The sequence below is a fragment of the Martes martes genome, assembly GCF_963455335.1.
Source record: "Martes martes genome assembly, chromosome: 14".
In the NCBI taxonomy this organism is placed as follows: domain Eukaryota; kingdom Metazoa; phylum Chordata; class Mammalia; order Carnivora; family Mustelidae; genus Martes; species Martes martes.
In genome coordinates this window covers 24,471,718-24,498,862 of record NC_137902.1, presented here as the reverse complement: position 1 = coordinate 24,498,862, position 27,145 = coordinate 24,471,718, and the positions used below count along the sequence as shown (strand labels likewise).

General features: G+C 42.4%; 2 protein-coding genes across 2 annotated transcripts in view; one reads left to right on the top strand and one right to left on the bottom strand.

The window, feature by feature from the left end:
* CFAP43 (cilia and flagella associated protein 43) overlaps positions 1–664 on the bottom strand; it is a gene marked incomplete at both ends in the record, with an annotated part of 102,198 nt that extends 101,534 nt beyond the window's left edge. The window contains one exon of the mRNA XM_080822915.1: positions 600–664. Coding sequence (XP_080679041.1) covers positions 600–664 — 65 coding nt within the window. The remainder of the gene's footprint in view (positions 1–599) is intronic.
* Positions 665–15,505: 14,841 nt separating this feature from the next.
* Positions 15,506–26,583, top strand: GSTO1 (glutathione S-transferase omega 1). The gene is given in 7 exon segments (XM_080823343.1): positions 15,506–15,576; positions 15,799–15,907; positions 19,009–19,186; positions 19,191–19,229; positions 21,507–21,605; positions 25,509–25,615; positions 26,355–26,583. Coding segments are annotated over 7 exon segments (720 nt in total). The 5' UTR covers positions 15,506–15,542; the 3' UTR covers positions 26,509–26,583.
* The last annotated feature ends 562 nt before the right edge of the window (positions 26,584–27,145 follow it).

Below are 27,145 nucleotides of genomic sequence, written 5' to 3'. Positions count from 1 at the left end.
TCTTGTGAGAGACTTCCAGAGCCTAGAGAGCAGAGCCGGGGCCGTGGAAGTTACTGTATGAAACTCAGCTGTGGAAGCAAAGAAATACCCGCTTTATGCAGCTCTTTATGCTTTTCAAAGACCGTAAAAGTGCAAATAACTCCGAAGTTAGGGACTGACTAAGGGATTGACGGCCCTAACTTGGCGGGGGGGGGGGGGATCACCAAAGATGACTGGGACGGGATGGCAGGATGGGGGTGTGTGTGGGGGGGGGTAGGTTATGTATGAAAGGTCAGGGGGAAATGGAGTACTGAGCCAGAAAGAGGAGGCAGAAATGAGAGGAGGAGGACAACTGTGGGTAAGTGAGAGAGGGGGAAGGTCGCAGAAAAGGGCGGGGGGGTGCAAACAGCCGGATGTGGTCCCTGAATATGGGGACGGGAGATGGAGACAAGAGGTCACCCAGGCAGTCTGCAGGAGAGAACTGGGGGGTAAAGAAGAGGTCCAAGCTTCCGGCAGAGCAGGTCTAAAGAACAGGAGGAAGAAGAGGGTAGTGAGGGGATTAGGTCAGAAGCAAGTTTCCGGGAGACCCAAGTCAGTGGCCCGGCGGCGGATGGCCGCACCTCACAGACAGGGACGCGCCGGCGGTGTTGTAGACGTTCTCCTCTCGTTCCCGGCCTTGCGACATGAGCCGTGTTTCTCTCAACCGGGTCCTGGGTAGGAAATGTCCGAGACCTGCTCCGCTCTGAAGCCGTTACTTGGAGGTCCAGTCGCCGCGCCCGCAAAGCGTCCGCCGTTACCATCGTATCCAGGAGCTGTAACCCCCGCTCCCATTGGCTCTGTCCCGTAGCCCGGCTACGTCTCGAGCCTAGCGGATTGGTGGAAGCGCTGCCGCGCCTCAGCCAATGGAAGAGCGGTGAGCGAAGCGAGGGGCGGGCCCCTCGGAGTGAGTGCCCGACTGGCCTAGCCTCGGCCAAATAATTACAATATTAATAATATCAATAGCAGAGATTAATATTGTGTGCTGACCACGCCAGACGTTGTTCCAAGAGACACGCAGGCATTGTTGCATTTAAGCTTCAAATCACCCATCAGTCCCATCTGCAGATAAGCAAAGTGGAGTGGAGAGTTGAGGGGACCTAAAGCCGGGTGTTATCTAAATCTAGAGCTCCAAGCCTTTAATGACTGTATTACTCTCCAGTCGGCCCTCCGCTACGTCAAGGAGGCGGACAGCCTCAGGAAGCAACCTGACCGAAAGGCCAACATCTTGTCCTTGTTTCTTCCCTTCCCTCGTGTACCCTCTCTTCTCTCCCTCCCTTCTCTCCTTTTCCCCCTTCCATTCCTCTCCTCTTTCCTGCCCTCCCCTTCTCTTCTTTAGGTCTCTCTTCCCTGTCTTGCCACTTTTTCTCCTTCTTTTCATTCACAAATATTTACAGAGTCTCCCATGCATTGAACTAGTCACTTGAGACAACATAATGAGCCAAACAGATAAAATCTCTTCCTTCTTGGAACTTAGAGACCGTTGGGAGTCCAGGAAGGAGAGGATTGACATCCGCTTCACTACACCAATACAGAATTACAGATTGAACTAAAAAGAAGAGGGGTATGATACTGTGAGTAAACGTTTATGTTGAGGTCCCTGATGTGGGAAACAAAGGCAATAGAAAAATTAAATTTCTTTATTACTTACAGCCCATTAACAAGTCCTGGAAACAGGCAGAGTGACATTCTTCTAGAAACTCAGCTGCCTCAATGTTAATACTTTGCTAAGGGCAAAATGCAACCTTAGCCTGACCTCTGGATCCTGTAAGTCTGTTTTAACATATGAAAATTCCTTTGGAAACTTCTTATATCTCTACCCCCCAAGATACGTGTTGGCAATCATCCCCCAAACATCTGACTCACTGATATACACTTGAAGGGTCTCATGACTAAAGTTTTATTGGACAATAATAAGTGACCTTTTCCTAACAATAGCTAGCTCCCTCAAGGTCTTGGAAATCTTGCTTCCAAATTCCTTAGAGACTTTTGCTACCCCTAACCTCCTCCCCACTTGAAAATATATAATTGGCCACTCCTCATGACCACAGTGAAGCTCTTTTTGCCCACAGGTCCAATCCCTGTGCTTTAATAAAACCACTTTTTGCACCAAAGATGTCTCAAGAAATTTTTCTTGGCTGTCAGCTCCGAATACCAGTATCTTTCCTATATCAGTCTTCACCTAATTGGATGGGCAGTCCGAGGTGATTTCTGTGTGCATGTGTCATTTTCACTGAGAGCAGAAAGATGAAGAGCGATTGCTGGGGCTGGCAAGGGTCAGGGGAATAGGATGTGCAGAGGAGAGTTTTTGTAAAGGTGTTAAGCCAGGACAACAGATTGGATGGACCGGGAAGGGTAGTGTGACTGGAACAGAGGGAGATGAAAAGAAAATACTGAAGAGCCGGCTACAAAAGGAGCCACAGGTCAGATAAAGGCCAAGTTCCGGTTTTTCTCCTAAGAGCCAATGCAAACACACTAAATAACTAAGCAGGAAAATGACACGGTCAAATTTATGTGTATAAAAGATTCTGGCTGGAGAAAGATTAACAACTGGCTAGGGGAGTAGGGAAAATAGAAATAGGAAGATCTGTTAGGAGCCCATTTCATGGTCCTAACAAGGGAAGCAAAGCAGGGTTTTTAAGCTTACCGCTGTTGGCATTTGGATCTGGATTGGAGGGCTGGTGTCCCTGCCAGTAGCACCTCCACAGCTGGGACAATCAAAAATGTCCATGGACATTGTGAAACATCCACTAGGGGCAAAATCACTGTTAGTTGAAAACCACTGACCAGGTAATGTCTTAAAAATTATTTTAAGAGGTGAAAATCTATAGGATATGGTGGTCAGTTGATAAAGAGGGGTAAAAGAGAAGGAAGAATCAAGGATGGTTTTGGATTTCTGATGATCACAGTCAGAGATAGTGGTGCCCTTCACTGAGACAGGGTAAAGAAGTCATGGAGACAAGTGTTTTCTGCTCTAAAGACTTCTTTTTTCTGAAATGTAAGTGCCCAACACACTCAGTGCTTAGTGTTAAAGAACTACACAAAACTGTCTGGCCAAATCCCACATTTCTGAGTCACAGAGAGCAGTGGCATGAAGAGAAATCGAGCTTTCCCCTCTGGTACTTCTTAAACTCTGGGCAGTTTCTGTTGCTACTCCCTCACTGGTTGGCTCATTTGTGCTTTGACCAAGCCCTCCCTCCAAACATACCTTTACTTCATGAAACCCTGACTGGGGTTTAGGTGAAAAGGTCTCCAGCTGCGTTTCTGGGATATCTGTTGTTGATATTCAGGAGGAGATGGCCTGGTCTCTGCACCATGCCAGTTACAGGAAGATGAGTGGCCTTTCTTAGTCTGGAGGAAGAAAATATAGATCATGTCAGAGGATGGGCTAATGGGGGTGATTCGGGAAAATCTGTTCCAGGGCTCACTCTGAAACATTTACATATAGTAGAAACAAAAGCTTCCTCTAAAAACAAGTTCTTTCTCTAATCAGTGACCCGAAAAGGCAGCCCTAAGCGTCCTAATGTGATAACCAGTATGCTCCCCCATTTTTGGGAAGTACCCAACCCCCCTAAGCAAAATCCACCCCTCTCAACTCCCTTTCTCCTTGCAAATCCCCACCCTACCACCATTAGACCAGTCCTGCACAGAATAAGCCTAATACTCAGCATTAAGTTTTATACCTTTGTAGGAGAACTCATCTCAATACCCCCCAAAAGCAGTGATCAATTCAAGTTCATTGAATCCTAAAGTCAAAACCTGTCCACAACCAGCCACAGAACAACAACAATGACAACAACAAAGTGCTTATGTCCCACTAAGAGATTACTTCACTCCTAGCTTCTCTTGGGTCCCAGCCAAACTCCATGATATCTGAAAGATGAATTTTCACTAAGTTCTTCACCCATTATCTAGATTTTTTTTAGGACCATTTAAACATGGAAAAAGATGATGCAGCATACTGGAAAGCATTTCATTAAGTAGATGAATAAATGGTCTCTAGTGCATTAGCTATTATTTGCTTTTCATGAAAGGTAGCAATGTTTATAAGAAAAGTTGAAAAACCAAGAAGTGAGCATTGTTTCTCTGAGTAAAAAGAAATATAAAACATGAGTGTTTTTAAGGTAAAGGAGTAACCATTTGCAATAGGCAATACCTTCTTATTCTTTGGCAGTTGGCCCATTTTATAGTAGTGGATGATGATAAACCACAATTTATTGAGATTCTACTATGTGTTGAGAACTTAACAAAATCTGGATTCTCCCAATAACCATGGTACAGAGAAAACTGGGACTCAGAGAACTGAAGTATGTAACTCAAATTGGCATATTTAGTTCTGCACAGATTTTTTCTCCACTCAGATGTAGTAACAGCTGTTATGCTGCTACTCTGTGTCTGCTACACATTTATGAAACATGTATTTTATCGCTACTGCATAGAGAGGGAAAATGAATCTCAGACAGGTTGGGAATTTTGTACAAGGTATCACAATCTCAAATGGATTTGAACCCAGGTATTTTTAATTGTCTTAAAGAGCCCTTCTTTCCAGAGATGTGCAGACTTGAAATTTTAAATCAAATGGGCATTTAATTTGACTAGAACATTTTTTTCTGGAAGAAGAGGAAAAATAGGGATTCCTTCATAATTCTGAGACGTTTTAGAATAAAGAATATGTGACTAAAGTCACATTTTTATGGAAATTCTGGGACAATTAGTAAAAATGACTGAATGTTATTATTTTGTGCATTTAATCTAACATTTTTGGGCTTTACTTTTACATTTCAAATATTTTATGGTTACATTTCTTGTCCCAAGTTCTCTCCTTGATCTTGATACTAAAATAACTACTCTTGGTTGAAACATGGAAAGGATTTGTAACCAACACCCAAGTATATAATACACTGGGTGTACAGTATCAGACAGAGGTTTAAAGAAGATGTCGGAGAAATGCAGTTAGTTTAAAAAGGAGAGGGGAGGGACGCCTGGGTGGCTCAGTTGGTTAAGCCACTGCCTTCGGCTCGGGTCATGATCCCAGGGTCCTGGGATCCAGTCCCGCATCAGGCTCCTTGCTCGACGGGGATCCTGCTTCTCTCGCTGCCTCTGCCTGCCTCTCTGCCTGCTTGTTGTACTCTCGCTCTCTCTGGCAAATAAATAAAATCTTAAAAAAAAAAAAAAGGAGAGGGGAGATTATCACATCAGACCTACACTGAATTCCAAGGCAAGATTATAAATAGGCACCTGTAAGCCATTTATCCAAATATTTTAAAAGATTAAACTTTAAAAGTCAAAATGTAAATTACAAGAATGAAAATTTTAAAATCAAATCAGGATTTTTAAATAAAGCCAAAATTGTTATTTCATTTTTTATTTTAATTAAATCTTTTAAAGTATTTTATATCAAAAATTGTCATTCTAATGTTCAAAATCTGTCTAGTCAAAGTAAAGAATCGGTGTCCAACATGTTTCATCTAGACCTATATACATAAGTAAACATAGGCCTAATAAGATTTTGATTCTATTGTGAAACAGTCCTCAGTCTGCTGTGTTACTATTGCCAAAGCCACACTAATTCCTGAGAACCCCTGGAGCCACAAATTGGAGCCCAAAGAGAAGTAAGAAAATAGTTACATGATTCGACTGGGAAAGAGAGCAGCAATGCACTCACTCTCAGAAAGGAAGAACTATACAAGTCTATTAATCTGTCTTTTCTTTTATCCAGGCATTTCTGCCACTCAGATCTTCCTTATACTCCCTAGTTTCTGCTGTGATGTTAACAGATGTTAACAGAAGTACATTACACAAACCTCACAGTGGTCAAACACCATACGACGTAGTCTGGTTTCCAGGACACAGGGCAACGGTGGGGAGATCTGGGGCAGGGAGAGGGTTAGTCACCCCGGTAGATCTTTAGGATCGCCGTGGTTCTGGGGAATGTTGAGTGCTGTATCTTGCACCATAGAGGCGTGGGCCCTCTAAAGCATGGGTCCCTGGCAGGGGCGCTCCTTGCAGTGTATGTGGATGATACTATGTCACATGTTTGATAAACTATGTAGTGAAAGATAAAATAATGTGGGAGAAAAACTTTATAGGAGTTGATGAAAAAGGAAAACGGAATTTATAAGAAATATGATAAAAAACATTACAGTGTAACAAAAAGTCGGGAAGTTACCCTGGCTGAAATTACCAGGTTGTGGAGAGCATTGAGATGGGTGGGGCAAGTCTTCTGAGGTCACCTGGGGGCTTCGATTCCCCCGCAATTTTGCAGAGCACAGGTTATCTGTGGCTTCTAGCATGGACTTCATTTAAACAAATCCAAGGGCCATTAATAAATAGGTAAAAATGAATCAATTTGTATTGTGCCATAAATATCACTTAAAATAGCACTTTAGGAGAGCATTAAAGTTCCAAGTTTTTGAAGACCATGGTGCACCATCATTACATATTCAAAATTTGAGTTTGGATGTCCTCTTAAAAACCTTCAAGGTTCATCCACATTAAAGTCTCCATTGAACCTTCTTACAAAAGGAAAAGCTTAAAAGCACTAAAATCCATCAACACATTCCATTTTATATCCTTTCATCTGACTTCCCTTCTGTTTACTTTGCCCATGGAGTCTTTCATATTCCTGCTCCCTTAAATTAGAAGCAAGGAAACAGTGCTTTCCTAAAAATAAAAATTCTGCAGCCGTATGTTTACACTGGTAGAAGCCTGGCAGGACATGTCCAGGATAAGATGCTTCATTGTATTCTATGACAAATCTTGACTCCACGATAAGAAAGTAGGATGAGGTGGTGAAAATACACATTTGAGTTCAGATTATACTCTCAGAGGCTATGTGATTTAGGGAAAGGAGCCCCTGGCCTAAGAATTCATATTCTTATTCTCACTTCTTACTGAGTATACGATAACTGGAAAAGCTGAAACTTTCTTTTCCTTTTTTTTTTTTTTTTAAGATTTTATTTATTTATTTGACAGAGATCACAAGTAGGCAGAGAGGCAGGCAGAGAGAGAGGAGGAAGTAGGCTCCCTGCTGATCAGAGAGCCCGGATGCCGGGCTCGATGCAGGGCTCGATGCGGGGCTCAATGAGGGGCTCCATGCGGGGCTCGATGAAGGGCTTGATGAAGGGCTTGATCCCAGGACCCTGAGATCATGACCTGAGCCGAAGGCAGAGGCTTAACCCACTGAGCCACCCAGGCGCCCCAGGCTGAAACTTTCTAAATGTTAACTTCATCAGCTGTAAAGTGAATCTGATATTTTCCCTGCCTATCTTCACAGGATTATTTATGAAGATTAAATGAAATAATATACCTAAAATGACTTTATATGAAATGTACAATATAAGCAAATGGTCCTGTTAAATAGTTGCAAGTCATTTCCCTCTGGTATTGAGCCTGGGAAGGAAGGTGATTTATATGCACACTGAAAGCCTTTAATGCATGGTGGGCTAATTCTAAGAAGGAAGACTATCAAGCTCCCTTAAATTGTTCATTAGCACTGGTAGCACATGTTTGTGTTCTAGCAATTTGTATGATCTGTTTACTAAGTTGTGACCAACAATTTTTTTTAAATGAAAGAACATAGAGCACAAAATTTCACAAAGCATCCCACATGGTAGAGTAAATAATGTTTCAGGTGTGTGTGTATTTTTATATTTGGTCACTTTAAAAATGCATTTTTCCTTTTAAAAAGTCAGTAAATACTTAGAGGTAACTGTGAGCAAGACATACTAGATTTCACCAAATCTCAGATAAAATATTAAGGGGGAAATCTACCAAAAAATTACAAAACAATCCTTTGTCATCATTCAGAATTTTTATTTTATTTTTATTGAAAGTGCTCTTTAAAACTTAGATAGATTTTTTTTATAAAAAATAACTGAAACTGGGGCACCTGGGTGGCTCAGTCGTTAAGCATCTGCCCTCAGCTCAGGTCATGATCCCAGGGTCCTGGGATCCAGCCCCTCATCGGGCTCTCTGCTCAGTGGAAAGCCTGCTTCTCCCCCTCCCACTTCCCCGCTTGTGTTCCCTCTCTCACTGTGTCTCTCTCTGTCAAATAAATAAAATCTTTAAAAAAAAAAAAAAGAAATAACTGAAACTTACTGGGCCCTCTGGGTGGCTCAGTCGGTTAAATGTCCAACTCCTGATTTTGGCTCAGGTCATGATCTCAGGGTCATGGGATAGAGCCCCACACTGGGCTCTATGCTCAGCAAGGAGTCTGCTTCTCTCTCTCTCTTCCCTCTCTCCCTCCGCCCCTCCCCGACTTGAGCGCACACGCATGCATGCGCACTCTCTCTCTAACTAAATCTTTAAAAAGATAAATAAAAGAACTGAAACTTATTTAGAAATATATTTTTATCCTATATGAGTCTTGTGGAAATATAAAAAGAAAATATAAGTGACATGACTTAGGGTTTTCCTACAACTTATTCACTTTTATGATCCAGCTTTTTTGAATAATTTCTCAAGTCAGAGTCCTAGGTTTTCATTTACCCCTACCTCACTTGCCACCCCCAACCCCCTGCATTGTCCTCTGTGCCAACAAGAGCATTTCATTAAATAATGGAACAAAGGCACTCTCTTATTGTCTCTGGGATTCTCTTTCAAGCCAATGACATTCATCCTGCAAGCCCAAGCACGAACAATAAGACCCATGTCAGGACACACCCAGCCTATAGTGATTTTAAGATATAGCCCAATTTTCAAAAGTGTTCCAAAGTGAGAAATGTACAGCTTAGAATTGATGAACTATGGTAGTAGTTAAGAGATCAGACTCTGATGTCAGTTCAGAATTGAAAAACCAGCTCCACCATTCAGAAGTGTGTTGCCATGGGAAAGTCACTTAATTTCTGTCTCTGAGTTTCCTCACCCACGGGATTCTAATATTAACAGTATTTCTTATTCAATTTAATTTTTATGTAATTCTTTGCATTGTGAGAATTAAATTTTTTTCATGTAGAACATTTAGTAGACACCTGAAAGACAGTGTACATTCACCGGATGAAATTATCTCCTATATGCTGTTTTACAACATTTTCATTTAGCAGTGTACCTTGAACATGTTCCTGCATCACTATATATACACCTACATCATGCTGTTAGGGAGGAAAAATTTTTGTCTACCCTTTAAGATACTTTTGGTTGGTCTAAGAATTATATCGGCATGGGAAAGATTAATAGGAGAAAGCCAAATTTAATTAAATACGTTTGGGGAATCCACATAAACATGAGAGATTCCAAAGACAGTCAGGCAAAATGATGTATATGTGGGGCACCTGGGTGGCTCAGTAGGTTAAAGCCTCTGCCTTCGGCTCAGGTCATGATCCCAGGGTCCTGGGATCGAGCCCCACATCGGGCTCTCTGCTCAGTGGGGAGCCTGCTTCTCCCTCTCACTCTGCCTACTTGTGATCTCTGTCTGTCAAATAAATAAATAAAATCTTTTAAAAAAAATGATGTATATGTCATCCTGAACTAAGGAGAAGGGGAAGGGATCTAGGGCTTCAAAGGGGAGGAGGACTATTTACAGAAAGATGAAAAAGAGCAAATGCTTGGCCAACAAATGTTTGCTGGACCATATAGAAACAATATGACATAGAGGGGAATTTTAACAAACAGACTTTCCTAAGTTTCTTCCTGTCTACCACACCTAGTGTATATTATATTGTCATTTAGGGTGATAGCTCCCTTCCTTGAACAAGTGCTTTATTCTAATTCTTTTAGGTAGTTGTGGGAAAACTCAGAGACTCTTCCTGAGCCTTCTGTTTCTTAAAAATAATCAGCCTAAAATCCACATGCCAAAGAAACACATTTTGGGGTGGCAAATTTTTCTTCCCTACAATCCCTTTCAATGGTAGTTAGACTTTTTTTTTGTCTTTGTTTTTTACCTGTTCTTCTCAAAATCAGTTTCTTAAATTAAAAAAAATTTTTTTTGAGATATAGCATATAGTAATAACTCAGATTATTTGGGAAGGTGTTCAAATGAAGACAGTCTCCATCTCATTCCTTCTTGAGAGTCTCACCTTTTCCTACCTCAATTTCATTGTCCAGAAGCCACCTTCCAGTATAGGATATGGAACATAACCAATACCCTAGAAGCACCCCACCATGCCATGTGCCTTCTCTTTTTCTTTCTCTTCCTTGGCCCAGAGGTATTCACTCTTCTGAATTCTGTTTATTGCTCCTTGTTTTTCCATTCTACCATAAATACATGTGCCATAACCTACATGGTTTCATTCTGCTTGTTCTTTTTTCTTTTTTTTTTTAAGATTTTATTTATTTATTTGACAGACAGAGATCACAAGTAGGCAGAGAGGCAGGCAGAGGGTGTGGGGGGAGGCAGGCTACCCGCTGAGCAGAGAGCCCGATGTGGGGCTCGATCCCAGGACCCTGGGATCATGACCTGAGCCGAAGGCAGAGGCTTTAACCCACTGAGCCACCCAGGTGCCCCTCTTTATTTTATTTTATTTTTTTTTAAACATTTTATTTATTTGACAGACAGAGATTACAAGTAGGCAGAGACGCAGGCCGGGAAAGAGGGGGAAGCAGGCTCTCTGCTGAGCAGAGAGAGCCCGACTTGGGGCTTGATCCCAAGACCCTGGAATCATGACCCGAGCTGAAGGCAGAGGCTTTAACCCACTGAGCCACCCAGGCACCCCTCTTTTTTTTTTTAAGTAGGTTCCACACCCGGCGTGGAGCCCAATGCAGGGCTTAAACTCACAACCCTGAGAACAATACTTGAGTTGAGATCAAGAGCTGGATGCTTAACTGACTGAGCCACCTGGGCACCCCTCATTTTGCATGTTTTTAAAGCTAATATATGTAGTCATGCCATATGTATCATTTCGTGACTTGCTTTTATGACGTAATCTTGTTTTTTTGAGATGCATTTATGTCAATAGCTACAGCTGTAATTTATTAGCTTTTATTGCTGGATGGTTGGCCATTATATGAATATATGAATACTCCAAAAATTATTTTTTTCATTGTACTCTCAGTGTACTTTTACTACCCCCTTCCTTTTTTTTTTTTTTTTTTTTTTGGCCATTCAAGCTCCTTTCTTTATGGGTCATTTTTCCTTTTTTTTTTTTTTTTAGGATTTTATTTATTTATTTGACAGAGAGAATGAGATCACAAGTAGGCAGAGAGGCAGGCAGAGAGAGAGGAGGAAGCAGGATCCCTGCTGAGCAGAGAGCCCGATATGGGGCTCGATCCCAGGACCTGAGATCATGACCTGAGCTGAAGGCAGAGGCTTACCCACTGAGCTACCCAGGTGCCCCAGGATCATTTATTCCTATATGGCTTCTTTTTGTGAGGATTATAGTGATTTTTTTTCTTCTTACTTGACCTCATCCTGGGCCCTACTTAATCTTTCACACAGTCACTCAGCCTATATTTTTCCATGAAATCTCTTTGATGAAGGCTACTATGGACTGTTGTAATGTTAATTTTGTAAGAAGACAAGGCCCCTAATTTTTAAGGAAAATTTAAATATAACCAATTAAAATAATAACAGGAATGAAATACTTCATGGGATTTTCAATATCCCTAACTCACTTTATAAAAATACCTTATTAATTTTAATTGATCATATACTAAAAAGTATAAAATTTTTCAAATTACAGTCCTGATGTTTATAGCAACATTATGGACAATAGCCAAATTATGGAAGACCCCAAATGTCTGTCAACTAATGAATGGATAAAGAATATTACTCAGCCATCAAAAAGAATGAAATCTTGCCATTTGCAATGACATGGATAGAGCTAGAGTGGATTATGCTAAGTGAAATAGAAAAAGAAAAATACTTTATGATTTCACTTACATGTGGAATTTAAGAAACAAAACAGATGAACATAGGGGAAGGGGGAAAAGAAAAGAAGGAAGCAAACCATAAGAGACTCTTAACTATAGTGAACACACTGAGGATTCACAGAGGGAGAGGTGTGGGGGATGGGCTAAATGGGTGATGGGGTAGTAAGTAGGGCACTTGTGATGAGCACTGGATGTTATATGTAAGTGATGAATCACTTAATTCTATTCCTGAAACCAATGTTACACTATATGCTAACTACTTAGATTTTAAATAAAGACTTGAAACCAAACAAAAGACAAACAAACAAACAAAAAACCAAATTACCTTTCTAAAAAGTCATAAAAGAATTTTGTGGGCACCTGGGTGGCTCAGTGGGTTAAGCCTCTGCCTTCGGCTCAGGTCATGATCTCAGGTCCTGGGATTGAGCCCCATATCGGGCTCTCTGTTCAGCAGGGAGTCTGCCTCCTCCTCTATCTCTTCCTACCTCTCTGCCGACTTGTGATCTCTCTCTGTCAAATAAATAAATGAAATCTTTAAAAGAAAAAAAAAAGAATTTTGTATCAAGTGGGTGTATATAGTCAGTAAAGACAGGTGGTACTTAGAAGGTAGAAAACTGTTTCTTGGGTGCCTGGGTGGCTCAGTCGGTTATGTATCTGCCTTTGGCTCAGGTTGTGATCTTGCGGTCCTGTGATCAAGTCCCTCATCTGGCTCCCCACTCCCTCCCTCTCTCTACCCCTCCCCCACCTCTCCTGCTGGAGATCTCTCTCTCTCTCACTCTCTCTAAAATAAGAAAGAAAATAAAACTGTTTCTTTTTGTTGTTGTTGTTTCATTTTTATTTTTTAAAGATAATATGTATTTATTTGACAGAGAGAGACACAGAGAGGGAGAGAGGGAACACAGCAGGGGGAGAGGGAGAAGCAAGCTTCCGGGCCGAGCAGGGACCGTATGTGGGCATCGATCCCAGGTGCCAGGGATCACGACCTGAGCCGAAGGCAGCCGCTTATCGACTGAGCCACCCAGTCGCCCAATGAAAGGGTTTCTTATCACTGGGACCTTGCCAACTCCTGACCTTTATCCAACAGAATCAGCTCAAGTTAGCCCCTTCAGGCTAATTATTGACAATTATAGTTGTAAAAATGTGGCATACCGTGCCCTTTCACCTATGGCTAACAGCAGTGAGTATTCAGATGGTCGCATTATGTACACAAACACAAAGATATTGGAGATGGTTCACTGTAATCCACAGCAGTACTACAGGAGAGTAGTTTCCTGGGACAATATAGTTTTTTTTCAATTTCTTTCTTCGAGCAATTAGCCTTTATTGTCGAATTGGGTCTTTGAAATTATTACAACGAGACGTTACACTAGTCAGACTAATTAGGGGACAGGCCCTTACAAGTAAAAGCGTTCAAATAATGCCTCGACCTCAAATTTTTAGGTTGGCCAATCAGAGATTTAAAGTTGCAGGGTTAATTTGCATGATATCATAAATGTGCTGAAAGAACTTCCAAAAGTTAGTGTTCTAAAAAAGACTTAAGCAAGACCCATGTTTTAGCAAGAAATGGGCCTTGCTTTTTTTCATTTAGTATCTGTAATAATTAGCATTTATTTAACATTTATTTTGTGCCAAGAACTGTTCTAAGTGGTTTCTGTATATTTACTAATTTAATACTATTTTTTTAAAAAATATTTTACTTATTTATTTGACAGAGAGAGAGATCACAAGTAGGCAGAGAGGCAAGCAGAGAGAGGGGGGAAGCAGGATCCCTGCCGAGGCAAGAGCCCCATGCGGGGCTCGATCCCAGGACCCCAAGATCACGAGATCACGACCCAAGCTGAAGGCAGAGGCTCAAACCACTGAGCCACCCAGGCGCCCTAATTTAATACTTCTTCAAACTCTATCAGGGAGACAGGAAGTCTTTACCACTGCATTTTACAGATGAGAGAACTAAAACACAAAAGTAACTTGTCCACATTCACACAGTTAATAATGGGTTATTATAATTCATATGGTTTCATAATAAGTTCATATGTTGAATTATCAATTCATAAATCCATATGTTGAAACTCCAACCATCCAGTACCTCAGAATGTGAGTTTATTTGGAAATAGGTTCATTACAGCTGCAATTAGTTAAATTAACATGAGGTCATATTAGAGTAGAGTGGGCCCCTGATCCACTATGACTAGTGTCCTTATAAAGAGGGGAAATTTGGGCACAGATGTGCACAGAGGGAGGATGCCATGTGAAGGTGAAGGCAGAGATGGGGTGATGCTTCTACAAGCCTAGGATGCCAGAGATTGCCAGTGTAACCACCAGAGGCAAGGGGAGAGGCATGGGACAGATTCTCCCTCACAGTCTTGATCTCAGACTTCTGGCCTCCAGACTGCGATCATAGATCTCCGTTGCAGATTTGTGATACTTTGTTAACCTAACCCTTGCAAATTAATACAGTGGTAGAGTCAGGATCAAACCCAGGCAGGAAGGCTGCAAGATGGGTGCACTTATCACCTCATTCTCTGCCTCTCCCGTAACAGAACTAATCAAAATAAAAACAGACACCAATGCCCTGAGCAAATCAAAGGCACAGGAGTTACTGACTAGCTTTCCAAATCTAGGCAGAGGAGCACAACACTGACTATCCTTTTCCTGTGTCTGTACCTTGTGCCCTGGAGCCTTTTCTCTACCCCCTTCAGTTAAGGGACTGTTTCAGCAGTGGCTCTAGCCAAACACTTTTCATAGATCTACAGTCTAAATGCACTGAGCTTGCGGGACTCTGAGCCTGTGTCCCTACTCGGCTTCAAAATCCAAACCTAACAGATTTTTGAAAGTGGCACTATCATTCTGTTAGTAATAGCCACATTTGTGCAGTTTTCTTTGGGTTAAAATTAAAAGGATGTGTCCTATTGGTGACAGAAGGAACAATGTCCCCCCACCTCCCCCCCACCCCACCCCGTAGTCATATTAAGCTAATATTGCCAAGAAAAGGAAAAAGCCGTGCAGATGGCTGGGCGACCTGGCACCGGGCCGTGGACAGGTATCTTTGCAGAGTAAGTTCTGAACTGTGAGCGAGCTCTAGGCGCGGGGTTCCAAGCCCTGAAGTCAGGGGCGCTTTGGGGCGGAAGGAGAACTGCAACCAGGCGGGTTGCCACGTGAGAGCAGCGGGTGCGGGGCGTGGGAGGATCAGGGTCTGGGTGAGGGTGAGGGTTGGACCGCCTGGAGGCCAGCCTGAAGACCACCATCCTTCTGGGAGGGGTTATGGCCTGGGTGCCGAGCTTCTCCTACGCCTCTGGACGCGGGCGCCTCTCTCGGCCGGCACAGTACACTCTGGCACGAGAACCAGCCTCGGTGTTCTAGCGCCAGCGAGGCAAAACCGGGACTGCCGGCCAGGGGTGGGCGCGTGGGGTGGGCGTCTCAGCGGCGATTTCCCTGCAGGCCCTCGGCCCCAGGGGCGGCGCGTCCCTCTTTGCGAACAGTCGCAAAGGGAGCCTGGGCGCGGCGGCCAAGGCCGCCCACCGGAGTTGCCGCGCGCCGGTTTTTTCTTTAAGCGCCCGGGCCCGCGGGGCGGGGGTACACAGTCCCCGCCGAGATGACCGCGGACCGCCGCAGGCACTTCGGAGAGGCGGAGGGAAGGAAGAAACGACGGAGGGAGGGGCGACCCACTTCCTGAATCGCCTGCAAACCCGGAGCGTGAGATCAGTCTGTGCTGCGCCGCGATGTCGGGAGGGTCGGCCAGGAGCTTGGCGAAGGGTGAGGCCGGCCGGGCGCGAGAGGCGGGGGGAAGCTCGGCGACTCACAGTCGTGTGTCCTGGTGTGGCTGCCCCGGAGGCACCTGGGGGGGTCCCCCATTCGCGGGGATCGGGCCGGGGCCGTAGCGCACGCGACCTCTCGGCGGCCTGGTCCTGGGATGGCGGGAGGATGGGGGTCCCCGCCGCTTTCCCGGCGGTGAGCGCCTTGGCGTCTCCCCCGCAGGAAGCGCGCCCCCGGGACCCGTCCCCGAGGGTCTGATCCGCGTCTACAGCATGAGGTTCTGCCCGTACGCCCAGAGGACACTCCTGGTTCTGAAGGCCAAGGGAATCGGGTAAGGACCTGGCAGCTGCTGCCGGGGCGGCCGGGTGGGACTCTCCGGTAGGGCCCCAGGGGCTTCCTTTCCTGAAAAATAAACCATTCTCAGACGTTCCGGGGGGAGGGGGCAACAAAGCAAATTTTGAACCCACTTCCCGGGGTGAGGGGTGGGAGGAATGCCATAGATTACACCAGTTAAGGACACCCCATTTGGATCAGCCTAACCATTTTTATGGATTTGAAAAGCTGAGGCTCTCGTAAGGTTGGTGGTTAGCGGAGAGCACAGGTAATGACCAGCAGGGGCTCTTCTAACTCTGGTCGATCACTGATTCCTGGTCCGCTGCCCTTTGGCTTTATCCCCATCTTCTACATTCACGTCTGTTTTATGCGATCCTGTTTGCTGTTACTCTGATTATACAGCCCCTTCCCTAATGGTTGGCAGTTTATTTCAGTACCGAGTCCAGGCCTTACCCCTCCTGGCAGAGTCCTGAGTCAACCGTACTGTGCATATTTCTGTAGGTTGGGTTGTTGAGTCAAAGTGTGCATGCCTAAAGATTCAGTCTTCTGCGAAGCCTCTTTGAAATTAAAAACCAAATGTTTTTTTGGCGTATTGGTTATCCATGGAAATATGCAATAGTCGCTTGGCTCCTGACACCAAATATCAGTCGGCATTGGCTCCCTTCGAATGATCTTTGGAATCTCTTGAGCAGACATTAGATACCTGTGGTACGGAAGTTTAAAACATAGCTCCCATTCTTAAGAAATTTCCCATCCATGTGCTTAGGGTTTATAAACTAACTTTAGTCTTCTAGGGGGAAAATTTGGCAGACAATAATTTTCCCTAAAAGAATGTGAGATGCATTCTAAAGGGGGAAAAAATACCTTCAGATTAGCCATCATTTCACGAAGATTTGCATCTTATTTGGATGAAATTGATTCTGAACACATAGCAAAATGCTCAACATTTAGTACCATTTATCCAGAACATTGTATTTTATCCAAATACTGCAGTTATCTGCAGTATTAGGATTCCTTTATTGCAAGTAAGAGTAATCTTACTCAAATTGGATTGAAAAAAGATGTATCCTTTGCAGGAGGAAGGCACAGCTGGGTTGGGGGATATAGAGTCCTGGTTTCTGGGCCCTTCTGAAACTCTAATTGAAAACAACCCCACCTAATTTACTGGGATAGTTTTCCAAGAAAAATTAAACTGGTTTTACCAAAATAGTGTGTGTATGGGGGTGAAGAATGGTAACAGCCCTAGGTCCTGCAAACAACAGAGATCTATATTTGTGGATCAGTTTTAGCTGGCCGCCCAGAAGACTTTCATTAGAGAGGTGCTAGATTTTTGCTACATGTTATCACCTAACAAAGCATGGTTTTCTCTAAAAAGTACATCTTCCAACTTGTTGTGGCAGGTGTGTTGACTTGTTGGCGCCTATTGTCAGGTTACCACATGCATGTGTGTTCTAAGAACCTTCTTTATTACAAAAGCCCAGGATCTACCTTTTGTTTTCATGGTGTAAAATTTCAGAAATGTTGATAATTCCTTGGCAGGGAGCTGGCCTTGTATTTCTTTTGATGGCTTGTACCTGAGTGTCCAATAATCTGTCAACACATGAACCTCTTGATACAGAAATATCTTCTAGTGTTCGGTGTAGCCCTTCCTGTTTCCATCAGGGATTATACATTTAAATCCTCAATCTAAACACTGTTCTAACTACTGAGGTGGATGGGGGAATGGGTTTGCATATACTGTTTTTGAGTAACTAACCTGTTCTATTGAACAATTAACCAGCTTTGACAATCATATGGACCTGGCTTTAACAATTCTATGAAACTTTCCTGTCTCTTATTTCTTCTACAATCTGTCAGGCAAGAAACAAGTTAGATCTAATTACAATTTGAATATATCTTGGACTTCATCTGTTCTCTTCCTTTTGGGTTTGCTTAGTGTGATTTACCTATGTAACATTTTAAAAAATACCAGTGCATGAACATTTAATCTGAAACTTTATTTTATGGGTAGATTTTTTGGATTCCTTAATAATCTTGTAAAAATGAGGAACTTTCTTTTCAATTTAGCAAAAGGAATTGAATTTTATCATGTTAATTCTCATATACTAAGTAGTGAATATAATTGGTTACCTCAGATAATTTACAATTAGAATAGCTGTTAGCCCAAAATAGAGTATCTTATTGACAGTATTTATTCATTCATTCAACAAGTATTTACTGAGTACCCTGAAATCATTTTTATTGTCTTCATAGCATTTATATCTGTTTGAAAAACTTCGCTCATTTTTGTTTATTAATATGAACAAGGCACACAGAATCCCTGCTTTCATGGAGCTTACAATCTAGAGAGGTGACATAATAAACATGTAAATAAACGAACGGTGCAATTTCAGATACATATCATCAGGTCAATGAAGAAAGTAAAACAAGGTGATCATCTAGTAGAGGCTCTAAGCAACTTCAGAGAGCATAGTCAGGGAGGGCCTCTTGGAGGAGGTGGCGTTTGACCTGAGAAGACCGGCAGAGATCAGAGGAACAATAAATGTAAATGCTTTAGGTGAGAACCTGTTTGGCAAATTCAAGGAATATAAAAAAGGCCGGTGGTGGCCAGCTTGTAATGACCAGAGGGCAAATCCTCGGAACAGGTGTGACAGGTAAGAAAGGGCCAGATCACATGCTACAGAGAGCTTGAAGTTTTATCCTCATTGCAATGAGGAGCAATCACAGGGTTGCAGGCAGGAGGATGGCCTGATCCAGTTCACTTCTGTTGTGGAAAATGGACGGTAGGGAGGGCAGAGTGGAAGCAGAGAGGCCACTGGGAGACCACTGTAGAGGTCGAGCTTAAAGCTGGTGTTTTGGACGAGGAGGCAGGGGTAAGGCTGAGAAGAGGCTTGGATCTGGAGATCTAGCTGACAGGTCTTGTGATCCAATGGACTTGAGGAAGAGGAAGCAAGGGAAAAGGAACCAAGACTGAATCAAATCCTAAATTTGGGGTCTGATCAGCTGGGTAGATGGTAGGGCCAGTGAGGATTTGCTCAGAAGTACCAAAAAAAAAAAAAAAAGTTCCACTGTCTTCATTGTCTTCTGTGTCTTTTTCAGGCATGAAATCATCAACATCAACCTGAAAAGTAAGCCTGAGTGGTTCTTTAAGAAGAATCCCTTTGGCCTGGTGCCAGTTCTGGAAAACAGTCAGGGTCAACTGATCTATGAATCTGCCATCACCTGTGAGTACCTGGATGATGTATATCCAGGAAAGAAGCTATTGCCAGACGATCCCTATGAAAGCTCGCCAGAAGATGGTGTTTGAGTTATTTTCTAAGGTGTGTGTATAAGAAATTTCAACTCCTGTTTGAAAAAAAAAAAACTGTTTTTTAAGCTAAATCAGTGCTGTCATTTATGATTCAGTGAGGTGGGAAAGGAAAACACAGCTGTGTTCTTATCTGCAAGCCCTTCGCCATCTGGTGTCTGCTTCTTGGCTCTCCAAAGTCAGCCCTCCTCACTCTTCAGGCACTGTTCCTGCCACACTGAATGTTTTGTTTTCCTACGCTCACTGCCTCCTCCTGAGCCTCCTCCTGAACGCTTGCTGGAAGGCTCTTCCTCTTTCTCACCTTGCCTGGTTATCTCTGAGTCCTCTTTCATTTATCTCCTTAGCTTCTGCTGCCTTCCAGAAGCTTGTCCAGGTGGGGTCAGTGCCCAGCTCTGTGGTCCCTCAGGGGCTAACTTCTCCTGGTCAGTGAGTGCCCACCTTCTTGCCTGTGTGTTGTACCAGGACTCTGAGCTCCTTTAGGGTGAGGCAGTGTTCCCGTCACTGCTGGATCACTGTCCAGGTCTGTGACCAGCTCTGCCACGACCTAGTGGTGTGACTCTGAGGAAGTTACTCATTTACCTCTGTGCCTCAGCTTATCACTGAGGAGTCAGAGGAGTATAATAATTTCTCTCCTTGTAGATAAAAATCAGTTTATAGAAAACACCTAGAGCAGAGTTTGACTCATGGTAAATGCTGTGTTGGCTCTCTGGCCAAGGTGTCTAGCAGCAGGCATCTACTGTGTGTTGGCCATAGCTATTAGCTGACAATGTCAATGGCATTCCTTTTTTTTTTTTTTTTTAAGATTTTATTTATTTATTTGACAGACAGAGATCACAAGTAGGCAGAGAAGCAGGCAGAGAGAGAGGAGGAAGCAGGCTCCCTGCTGAGCAGAGAGCCCCATGCGGGGCTCAATCCCAGGACCCTGGGATCATGACCTGAGCCGAAGGCAGAGGCTCAACCCACTGAGCCACCCAGGTGCCCTATAGAAGAACTCTTTGTATCTTAATCAGCTTCAGGGTTGTAGATAGTTCAAACAATTGATACTAACAAAGAAATGCCCAACAGTGAACAACCAGAATGGCGTGTCTGGTTATCTCTGTATCCCTGTTATTTGTCAGGATATGTGTCAGCATATCTTGTCTTAAAATGGTTAAAGAAATACGTAGACGGTGAAACTTACAGAGAGAGCACATTGTGTAAGGAGACATTGCAAAGGGAAACCAGTGGGCGAAGAAAGAGGGAGTTATCTAGCTTAGCAGACAAGAGGGAAGAATAGCACAGATGCTATGGTTGAAGTGATAGAGAGGGAATATGACAATTACAAGAAAGATTTTGGAGGATTAAAAAAAAATAGGAACAAAGATTCATTATGGGGACATCTGGCTAGCCCAAACAGTAGGGCATATGACTCTGGACCTCGGGGTTGTGAGTTCAGGCCCCACATTGGGTGTAGAGAGTACTTTAAATAAAAAAGAATGAGGGGCACCTGGGTAGCTCAGTGGGTTAAAGCCTCTACCTTCAGCTCAGGTCATGATCCCAGGGTCCTGGGATCGAGCCCCGCATTAGGCTCTCTGCTGAGCGGGGAGCCTGCTTTCCCCCTCTCTCTCTGCCTGCCTCTCTGCCTACTTGTGATCTCTGTCTGTCAAATAAATAAATAAAATCTTTAAAAAAAAAAAAAAAGAATGAGATTCATTGTAGTGTTTCAAAAGAAAATAAGCTAAAAGCTGGAGATGCCTACCATTACTTCCCAGTTCACATTCAGGGAAGAGGTAGCTTTAGGTACCGTATGACCCCACCCTCCTGGCTATAGCTCAGCAAACCAGAAATGCCCCCACCTGCATCCCCAGCCCAATCATCTTCTGAGAAGCTGACACTGAGACACGTAGACTAACAGTAAAGGTACTGAAGCTTTGGAGATGTGTGTGTGTACATATACATAAAATTGGAGACTTAATCAAAGCCCTACAAAAAAATAAATTTTGTCTATTTACTTTGTCAGCCTCTCAATAATTCTGTGAGTCACTCAGTGTCTTTTTAAGACACATTTGGCTCAGACTCACCAAAGTGGGTTCTGTTAATTGCAACTAACCAAATCCTGACCCAAACAGCACGTTATGACCCCAAACTGTTTCTAAGATCAGTACCCGACCTCTGTGAACACAGGAATTGGTGCACCTTTCAGGTTTCTTGAGCACCATGATCGGGGACTCTGAGGGTTCAATCATGCTTTTCTGTGAGGGGGCTGGTGTAGTTTGCCTCACTGGTAACTAAGAAATTTTTCTCTGTGTAGGTCCCATCTTTGGTAACAAGCCTTTTGAGAAGACAGAATGAGGAAGACTGCTCTGGCCAAAAAGAAGAATTGCGGAAAGAACTCAGCAAGCTAGAGGAGGTAATCTCTTCTCCAAGGTTCTGTCAGAGTAAATGATACACTATATCCCATCCTCTTCTTCTTTCTACACTGTTCTTTATACTCTCCTTTCCAAAGCAGTTTGTGGCCATTAGTAATAACACCAAATAAGGAATTTTAGATTAGGACAGATTGCTGTAAGCTGTTGTGTTTAGGATAGAAACCAAAACACCTAAAAATATTTTGTCATGGCTTGCTTTTAAAATACTTTGTCACACTAACAGTAAAATAACAAGGAAAAAAAACCCACTAACATTTCCACAATTTGTAACCTGTTTTCATTTTTGTATGCCTGTGTCTAGTCCTTGTCCATATATTAAAACAAGATGGGAGGGAGGGAGGGAGGAAGGGAGGAAGGAAGGAAAAAGTTAACATAACTGTAATCAGAGCATACATACCATGCTGTGTTCTTTTTTCTACTTAATAGTACATATTAATAAACATTTCCCACCAGAGTTTGTCATGACTCATAAAGACACTTGGAGAAGGCTGGATGAGTTTTTACCTCCTTTGGGGCACAGCTACCATTTGGGCCTATAGATTAAGTCTTTCTCTTGGTTTTGAGACATTACATGCACTCTCAGCCTTGGGTTTTTACTGAGGGAAGACATAGTTCCTGCCTTGTATAGGAATGCATCCTAATATTTTATCAGTATTAAGCTTGTTGTGGATTTTTTTGGAATTTTTTTTTTTCGTTAAGAAAGTTAACTAGTTTGCTAATTTTTTTTTTAAGATTTTATTTATTTATTTATTTGAGAGACAGAGATCACAAGTAGGCAGAGGCAGGCAGAGAGAGAGGAGGAAACAGGCTCTCTGCTGAGCAGAGAGCCCGATGTGGGGCTCGATCCCAGGACCCTGAGATCATGACCTGAGCCGAAGGCAGAGGCTTTAACCCACTGAGCCACCCAGGCTCCCCTAGTTTGCTAATTTTAAAAAAAAGATTATTTATTTATTTATTTGACACACAGAGATAGAGATCACAAGTAGGCAGAGAGGGAGGCAGAGAGAGAGAGGGAAGCAGGCTCCCCGCTGAGCAGAGAGCCCAATGTGGGGCTCGATCCCAGGACCCTGAGACCACAACCTGAGTTGAAGGCAGAGGCTTAACCCACTGAGCCACCCAGGCGCCCCACTAGTTTGCTGATTTTAACAAAAATCATGAATGTGATTTTGTTGAATGTTTTATCTGTATCACATCTATTGAGATGTTCATGGAATTTTTTTCTCTTTAATCTGATGAATATGAATATGTGTTGATTTTTCTAGTGTTGAACCATCCTAGCATTACTGAGATAAAAACTGGAGAACTAGTAAATATTTAAATAATTTGCATATTATTAATGAGGTTGGATTATTATTTTGTTTTCATAGTGTTTTTGTTTTTTATATTAAGGATAGTCTAATCTGATAAAATGAGTTGCATTACTTTTCCTGTATTTTTTTTAATTTTTTAATTCATTATTAACATGTATTATTTGCCCCAGGGGTACAGGTCTGTGAATCGTCCGGCTTACACACTTCACAGCACTCACCATATCACATACCGTCCATATTCCCTGCATTTCTAATCTCTGAAATCATATGTCCATATTCCCTGCATTTCTAATCTCTGAAATCATTTGATAGGGTTTGGCTGTTTCCTTTACTGACTAGCTGAGGAGTTCAGTAGCTAATGCACTTACTTTCAGTTTTTCTTGATTGCATAATGCATTAATGACCAATATATTACTTCTAAATAATATCTTAGTTATGCCCAATTAAGGTTGTTTCTTTTTTTTAAAGACAGATTTTTTTTTTTTTTTAAGATTTTATTTACTTATTTGAGAGAGAGAGACGCAGTGAGAGAGGGAACACAAGCAAGGGGAGTGGGAGAGGGAGAAGCAGTCCTCCCGCTGAGCAGAGAGCCCGATATGGGGCTCGATCCCAGGACCCTGGGATCATGACCTGAGCCGAAGGCAGATACTTAATGACTGGGCCACCCAGGCATCCCCCCAATTAAGTTTTAATAGACAGGATTTTCATTGTTCTGCTCTAAATTGGCTTTTTATGCTGTTTCCATTGTGATTTTCTCATTGCCTAGCTATTATTTATTGGTGTATTTGTAAGTTTCCTAAACTTTTTGCTATTTCCCATTTTAATTACATTATGGTCAGAGAATACATGTGGGATATTGTTTCTTTGAAAATTAAGACTTCTTTTGTGTTTGGCAACCTAGTAGGGCCTATGGACCCCTTCTCAGCATTTTTAAATGCTTAACTTAAAATATATAAGATTAATTCTACTGTGGTTTATTTCATTATGGAAATACCTGCTAAATTTGGGGTTGGTAGGGGAGGAGGGCAGTATATACCTTTTCCCCATCTGCCTTCATAGACTCCAGATTAAGAACTCGTGCCTTATAGTGAGTAGTGCCATTTCCATGTTTTAGCCTGTTGAGCGGATTGTTTCGTCCTGACTGAAACTGCCATACTTAATTTTATTTATACACAATATAATAACCAGACATTACAGTTGAAGGACAGACCCAGTTAACATTGATTTGTTGTACAATTCTGAGTGCCTAATAATTGCAAAGCACTCTGCAGGATAGTGTGAGAGGTAGAAGGTAAGATACGGTCTATACTCTCTGGATGATTAGCTTGGTTGTGGACAAAAGACAAATACACCAGTAGATATAAGCCATCAGTCTACGATGCAGAATGTTATATGGGCCCTGAGGAAAACTATGAAAGTTTTATAAAAAGTTAAGTTGGTTAGGTGTTAATTAGTTTCTCTACTTTGGCAAAACCATTAACACCAATGCACATTCTTGAATTTCAGAAACATACTCTTTGTGTTTGGTTTTCAAATAATTTCATTTGACATCGGTCTAACGGTTAACCCAGTTATTTCCAGTGTATTTTGAGTCAGTTTTTTATTGAAGTGTTATATACAGAGAAGTACCCAAAGCATGAGTACAGCTTGATGAATTTTTACCAAGTGAACGTAGTCATGGAACTAGCATCCATATCAGGAAACATTAGCTTGGGCTGTTTTTATACTTTATACATATGGAATTCTGTAATATGCACTCTTTGGGGTCTGGCTTCTTTCATACAGTATCAGCTTTGTGAGATTCGTCTATGTCGTATGTAGTTCTTTCCTATCCTTTCAACATATGACTATAGCACAGTTTATCCATTTTACTCCTGATGGACAGTAGAGGTTTCCACTTTGGGTCTATTACACAGTGTGCTGCAATTGACATTCTTCCACCTATCTTTTGTTGAACATGTGTTCACATTTCCAAAGAGTAGAATTACTGGGTTAGAGAATGCATGCACTTCGCTCTAGTACATACTTTAAAACACGGTTGCACCAGCTTAGAGTCCTACCAGTAGTGGTTCCACGCCCTTGTTAACTTTGTCTTGTTCATTTTAGTTATTATGATGGATGTGTAGTCGTATGACATTTTGGCTCTAAGTTGCATTTCCCTGATGACTAATGTAGTTGAATACCTTTTCACATGGTTTTTAGCCATTAGAATATCCTTTTTTTGTGAAGATCAAGTCTGCCCCATTTTCCATTGAGTTGTTTGCCTTTTTTCTTACTGATTCCCGGGAGTTCTCTCTATATTCTGAATACCAGTCCTTTGTTGGATATACATATCACAAAGATCTCATATTCTGTTGCTTGCTTTATTTTTCTCTACTTTCCAGTTTATTTTGTTGGTTGTTGGCTTCATCCCAAACCAGGAGATCCTAAAGTTCAAACAAAATGCCAGCTTGAATATGTCAGGGTAAAAGCTGCTGCTCTCACTTGCTCTACTTAACTTGCCTTCATCATTTCTGATGATGAGTCTTACTAAATGCACCAGTAACAAGTACTCTTCTGCTGTTTAACATTCAGGCTCTTACCAATAAGAAGACAACCTTCTTTGGCGGCAATTCTCTTTCTATGATTGATTACCTCATCTGGCCCTGGTTTGAACGAATGGAAATTCTGGAGTTAAATGAGTAAGACATTTGAATATTTTGTGCATAAGTTAGGATAATGCTAATTGAAAGAGGATATATTGACCTTTTTTCTGAACAAAAATTAGAATATTTTATATAACTGGTATGAATGGGAACAGGCAGACAGGAGGAGAGTCTTGGATTGTCCAGGGCATGTACTCACCACCCTTCTCCATTCCTGGAGTGTGTGGGGGAGGGGTGGACAGAGAGTTCCAGAACATGTAGTAAAATCTTTTAAAAGTAACTTACTCCTTCCCTTCTGGTTAAAGATCCGTAAGGAGGTATATTTTTTATAACATGTCATGCAGGATTGTCTGACCAATGTTACCTCCCATTTACTGGCAGGATTCCCACACTCTTCCAAACTCATGTTCTGAAGTTTGGCAGCCAAATTGGCTTACTATCAATTCTTAGAGCTTGGAGTTATTCAGGATTATTTTTAGTCACAGTCTGGCTGTAGAATAAATATGTAACATTCATGGTTGTCTTTCATATTCTCCTTTAAAAAGTTACTAGTCTGCCTGGACAAATTCTCATGCTAACTGAGCAAGTCACTTCACTCTGTAAGATTCCTTGTCCATAAAACAAAGGCCTTTACAATATCTTCCAAATCTAATATCCTGATTATGTGCATTTTAAATAAGTATTTTAAAAGATTAGAGGAAAACAAAAAGAAACTGCAGAGTGCTAATGATAATAGGAGCCTTTGTAATGCCTTCTACCTTTTCCCTTCCCACAGTTGTGTAGACCACACCCCAAAACTTAAGCTCTGGATGGCAGCCATGAGGAAGGATCCTGCGGTATCAGCCCTCCTCATTGAGCCCAAGGCCCTTCGAGGTTTCCTCAACCTCTACTTGCAGAACAGCCCCGAGGCCTGTGACTATGGGCTCTGATGGGGGCAAGAGTTGGCAGTGAAGAAATGTCTGATATTTTCCTTCACTAATATGAATAAAATAAGCTTTAATTTTACCAAGGGCTCTCACAGCTCATTGGATCACCTTCTCTGATTTGACATCATGGCTTAACTGGGGGGTTTCCTGAAGGCCCTCCTGCGGAAGTGTAAGCACATTTCCTGTCTCAGGATACTTCTGTGATTCTAAGGGCTTCGTAGTCTATGCTAAAAACCTCTAAGTCATCATCTCTGGTGAGAACTGGACTTCAACCTAGATTTCTTATTGCCTATAGGACACTCCACTTAGATACCTTGTTTCAAGAGCTGCCCGCTCCAGTCTTCAATTCCTCATTCTTTCCTTTCCATCAGCATCACTGCCTTTTATATTCCCATTGTCACTACTGAGGACCAGACTCGTATCACCTCAAAGTCAGGTGACTAGGTGTCCTCCTATTTGGTCTCCCAGTCTCCAATCTCAATCTCCTTCACACTTTTCCTACCAACTCCAGTGCTGCGTACCCGCCAGGCGTCCCATCGATGTAATTAAGTACTGTGAAGACCCCATCCATCAACTTAGCGCAAGTCTGGATGAGTAATTCAGAAATACTCATCCCATCTTCCAGGCGCGTCCATGGCCC